This window comes from Tripterygium wilfordii, chromosome 2, assembly GCF_013401445.1.
Source record: "Tripterygium wilfordii isolate XIE 37 chromosome 2, ASM1340144v1, whole genome shotgun sequence".
Classification (NCBI taxonomy): Eukaryota; Viridiplantae; Streptophyta; class Magnoliopsida; order Celastrales; family Celastraceae; genus Tripterygium; species Tripterygium wilfordii.
The window spans coordinates 6,238,905-6,243,574 of record NC_052233.1 but is presented as its reverse complement, the minus strand read 5'-3'; the positions used below and the strand labels follow the sequence as shown (position 1 = coordinate 6,243,574).

The 4,670-nt window shown below is 38.4% G+C and overlaps 1 protein-coding gene across 1 annotated transcript; it reads left to right on the top strand.

The window, feature by feature from the left end:
- The first annotated feature begins 1,491 nt into the window (after positions 1 to 1,491).
- Positions 1,492 to 2,241, top strand: LOC120010478. The gene has a single exon (XM_038861275.1). The coding sequence runs from the start codon at positions 1,492 to 1,494 to the stop codon at positions 2,239 to 2,241; it is 750 nt and encodes a 249-aa protein (XP_038717203.1).
- The last annotated feature ends 2,429 nt before the right edge of the window (positions 2,242 to 4,670 follow it).

Here is a 4,670-nt window from a genome sequence, read left to right as displayed (position 1 = left end):
CCATTACCTGGTCAAACAGTTGTTGGCATCAACTGCTGAGAGTCTGGCCCGTAATAGCTACGGCCCACTCCGGTTGTTGGTCAAAGTCAGGCCCAAAAATCAGTGATAGTGCATTGATTTTTCTGGCTTGTGGTTGCTAGGCTCTCCTATATAAGGAGAGCTTGGCAGCAAGTCTAAAAACACACCAAACAATTCATTCGTCTTCTCTTCTTCCTCTAGCATATGTCTGAGATTGTCCGTGTAGCAGAGGCACCAATTTGGCTGGGGCAAATTCTCCTTAAGGAGATTCGCTAAGGCATACCTCGCTCTCTCTGTCCAGCTGCTCCAATAATTCGGTTTCAGTATTTTAAATTCAAGCATTAGTCTCATATTCGATACTATACTGATCAATGAAATTAATCTATGCCTGTTATCTAATGATACTGTATCACACGCTTTCTCTTATCTGATGATACTGTATCGCATGTTTCTCTTATCTTATGATATTGTATGCATGCAATTAATCCAACAATCTTAAAGAGAATTTTGCCTTATGTTAAACCTGGAATAATATCATGCTTACTATATGTCTATGCATCAGTATTGAATAATTTTGCATCTGGTAAAACTTTCAACTTGATTAAAAACCAATTAGTGCATAATCAATGAATTGTCATATACGTATGTGCATGTGAACTGTCATATAAAATTACTATTGTTGCTACTTCGGTGAAATGGTTGTAGTTGGATTGATTCCATTGGAACAAAGCATGTTGTATGCTTAACTGCTTCTCTACTTATTGTATGCTTAACTGCTATTGTATGATTAAGTCTTTTTTATAATTGATCGGGTCTTGTTCACTTATTATTATACGCAAATATTTTGGTAATCTTTTTAGTGATTAACAATAAGGTAGTAATGTCTAGAAAGTTCTGGTGAGGAAAAAAGTTACTTAATTGTGCGTCGTATTAAACGAAAAGCACCCTCTTTCTTAGGAACGATCTGGTTGCTAAATTTGTTAGTCCCTAACTTAGAAAGCCGACAAAGTTTTTTTTCTTTTATGCCTTTTTGAACCAATAATCTGTCCAAATATCTTACTATTACTGGTATTATTATTGATTTTGTGGTGTTAAATTACCGAGGCTTATATCTTTGAATTATTTGATATATTTGGGTAACTCACTCTACTCTTTGACTTGTGTGGAAGATCAATGAAACAAAATCAAAATGCTAAGGGATCCACTATCCACACCAGAGGTGATGACTTGACCTCTGGTGGTTTGAACAACCCATGTGATGTGGGCTCTCCTAACGGAGGTGCACTGGTGACTGCTCCTATTGGAGGTGTGGCTGCTCCTAATGGAAGTCAGCCAAAGACTACTCCTATTGAGTCTGTTGCTCCAGCTTATGCTAATGGGAGGACTGCGGTTGCTCTGGCTAGCCATGTAATGGTTCCTGCCAAAAAGCCATAAAAGTTTACCGGCAAGGATTTCAAGAGGTGGCAACCAAAGATGCGTTTCTACTTGACCACATTGAACCTTGTCAAGTACCTCACGGAGGTGTGCCCCATTCTGTCACCGGACGAGGAAGACATAACGACTTTAGCAGTAGTCCAGTTTTGGAAGGATAATGAATATCTATGCAAGAACTATATCCTAAATGGATTAGTCGATGATTTGTACAATGTGTACTCCAACATCCCTTTAGCCAAAGAGCTTTGGGACTCTTTTGAAAAGAAGTACAAAACCGAGGATGTTGGTATTAAGAAATTTGTGGTGGCCAAATTTCTTGACTTCCATATGGTGGATGACAAGTCTGTCGTCACCCAAATTGAAGAGTTCCAGATCATCGTGCATGATATACTGTCTAAGGGAATGTTAATGTGTGAGCCACTCCAAGTGGCGACAGTCATCGAGAAGCTACCTCCAAGCTGGGTTGATTTCAAGAATTACTTGAAACACAAGTGCAAGACGATGAACAAGGAGGACTTGACAGTCTGTCTGAGGATTGAGGAGGATAACCAGAAGAAATCAAAACTTCTAAGAACTCCTAAGGCCCACCTGGTGGAAACTTCCAAGCCTAAGCATGGGAAGAGAAAGAGGGAGCACCAAACCAAAGGGAAGCCAAAAGAGCAACCCAACAAGTTCCAGGGTACCTGCTTTGTCTGCGACAAAACTGGACACCGGCCAAAGATTGCAGAAAGCGTCCTAACAAGGATAAGGACAAAGCCAAGAGCAAGGGAAAGATGCAAGCCCACCTAGTTGAGTAGGAGGAAGATCAAGAGATGTTTTGTGTTGTCATCTCTCAGGTGAACATGGTGACAAACACCAAAGATTGGTGGATGGACACGAGTGCAAACACACACATCTGCGTCCATAAGAGCCTCTTCTCAACATATGAGAAGAAAGATGATAGTGAGAATGTTTATATGGCTAACTCTACTCCAGCCACCATCGAGAGCATCAGAACGGTGATCCTGAAGTTCACTTTCAACGAGAAACTCGAGCTGCTAAATGTGATGCATGTCCCAGACATCAAGAAGAATTTGATTACAGTGCCCACTCTGATTGAGAAAGGATTCAAAATAGTGTTTGAGTCAAACAAGTTTGTATTCTCTGAGGGTGGGATTTATTTGGGAAATGGGTATATTAATGATGGGCTTTTTAAAGCCAACTATGCTATAATAGACGAAAAATCTAAATTATTGTACCCAAAGACTATTATCAATAAAGAGAAGTCTTCAGCTTACATGGTTGTGTCTCTTTTTCTATGGCATGGTAGATTAGGACATGTAAACTATGGTACAATGAAAAAGTTGGCAAACCTAGGTTTAATTCCCAAATTCAATTTGTATGTCAACCACAAATGTGAAACATGTGTTGAAGCAAAGTTTGCCAAGAAGCCCTTTCCCAATATTGAAGTACTGAGCTTCTGGCATTAATCCATACAGATTTATGCGACTTGAAATTTGTTCAAAGTATAGGTGGAAAAAACTACTTTATTACTTTCATTGATGATTGTACCCGTTATTGCTATGTTTATTTATTAACTAGCAAAAATGAAGTAATGGAGAATATGATTCTACTCTCTTTGATGAGTTGTGTGTTGAGTTTGGAATAATTCACCAAATTACAGCACCATATACACCTCAACAAAATGGAATTACTGAGAGGAAAAACCGAACTCTAAAAAAGATGGTTAATTCCATGCTCATAAGTTCAGGTCTACCATAGAACTTGTGGGGGGAAGCAGTTTTGACTGCTAATTACGTGCTTAATCGAAGGACCCATAAGAAAACAGGTAGTATTCCATATGAGATGTGGAATAAGATACCACCATCCTTCAAATATTTGAAAGTGTGGGGGTGCCCTGCTAAAGTGGTTGTACCTCCACCAAAGCAAGTAAAACTCGGACTTAAGACGATGGATTGCATATTCATAGGTATGATCAAAATAGTAGTGCATTCAGATTTCTAGTACACAAATCTAAAATTGATGACATCCATGTCAATACGATCATAGAAACAAGAGATGTAGAATTTTTTGAGGAAATTTTCCCTTGTAAACGAGGTGAAACCTCTCAGAAAAGGAATAGAGATTCAAATTCCGAGAACAAAGAAATCGATGAATGTGAGACCAATGAAATAGAACCAAGAAGGAGCAAAAGATCAAAAATCTCTAAGTCCTTTGGTTCAGATTATCTAACATACATGTTAGAAAGCGAACCTCAGACTTATAATGAAGCAATGTCATCTCCAGAATCTCCATTCTGGAAAGAAGCTATTGATAGCAAACTGGAATCTATCCTACGTAACCATACTTGGGAATTGGTCGATCTCCCACCCAAGAATAAACCAATTGGATGTAAATGGATCTTTAGGAAGAGGCTAAAAGCTAACGGATCCATTGATAAGTACAAAGCAAGGCTTGTAGCCAAAGGGTATAGACAAAAGGAGGGTCTAGACTACTTTGATACTTATGCACCAGTCATGAGGATTACATCTATTTGGATGTTAATCTCGATAGCTTCACTATATGGATCTGTGATACATCAAATGCATGTAAAAACCACTTTCTTAAATGATGAACTCAATAAGGAGATTTATATGGAACAACCTGAGGGTTTCAAGGCCAAAGGACAAGAACACAAAGTGTGTAGACTTGTCAAGTCATTGTATGGGCTTATGCACGCTCCAAAGCAATGGCATGAGAAGTTTGACCAAGTAATGATTCGAGATGAATTTTGAATCAACGAGCGCGACAAATGCGTTTACATAAAAACTATGAACAATGTGTCAAGAAAATGCTATCGAAGAACTTTGACATGAAAGACATGGGTGAAGCGGATGTGATACTAGGTATTAAGATTATCAAATCTTCGAAAGGCCTAGCTTTATCTCAATCACACTATAATGAGAAAATGATTGAACGGTTCAAAGGACATGGCATCAAGGATGCGAACAATCCTTTTCTCCCTCACCTGGTCTTATATAAGAATACTAGAAATAATATTAATCAGTTAGAATACTCTCACATTATTGGCAGAGTCATGTATATCATGAACTGTACGAGATCGATATTACGTATTCAGTTAGTAAACTAAGCAGATATACGAGCAATCCTAGAAATGAGCACTGGAAAGCTCTATTGAGAGTATTAGGGTACCTAAGCAAAACAAAAATAATGTTTTG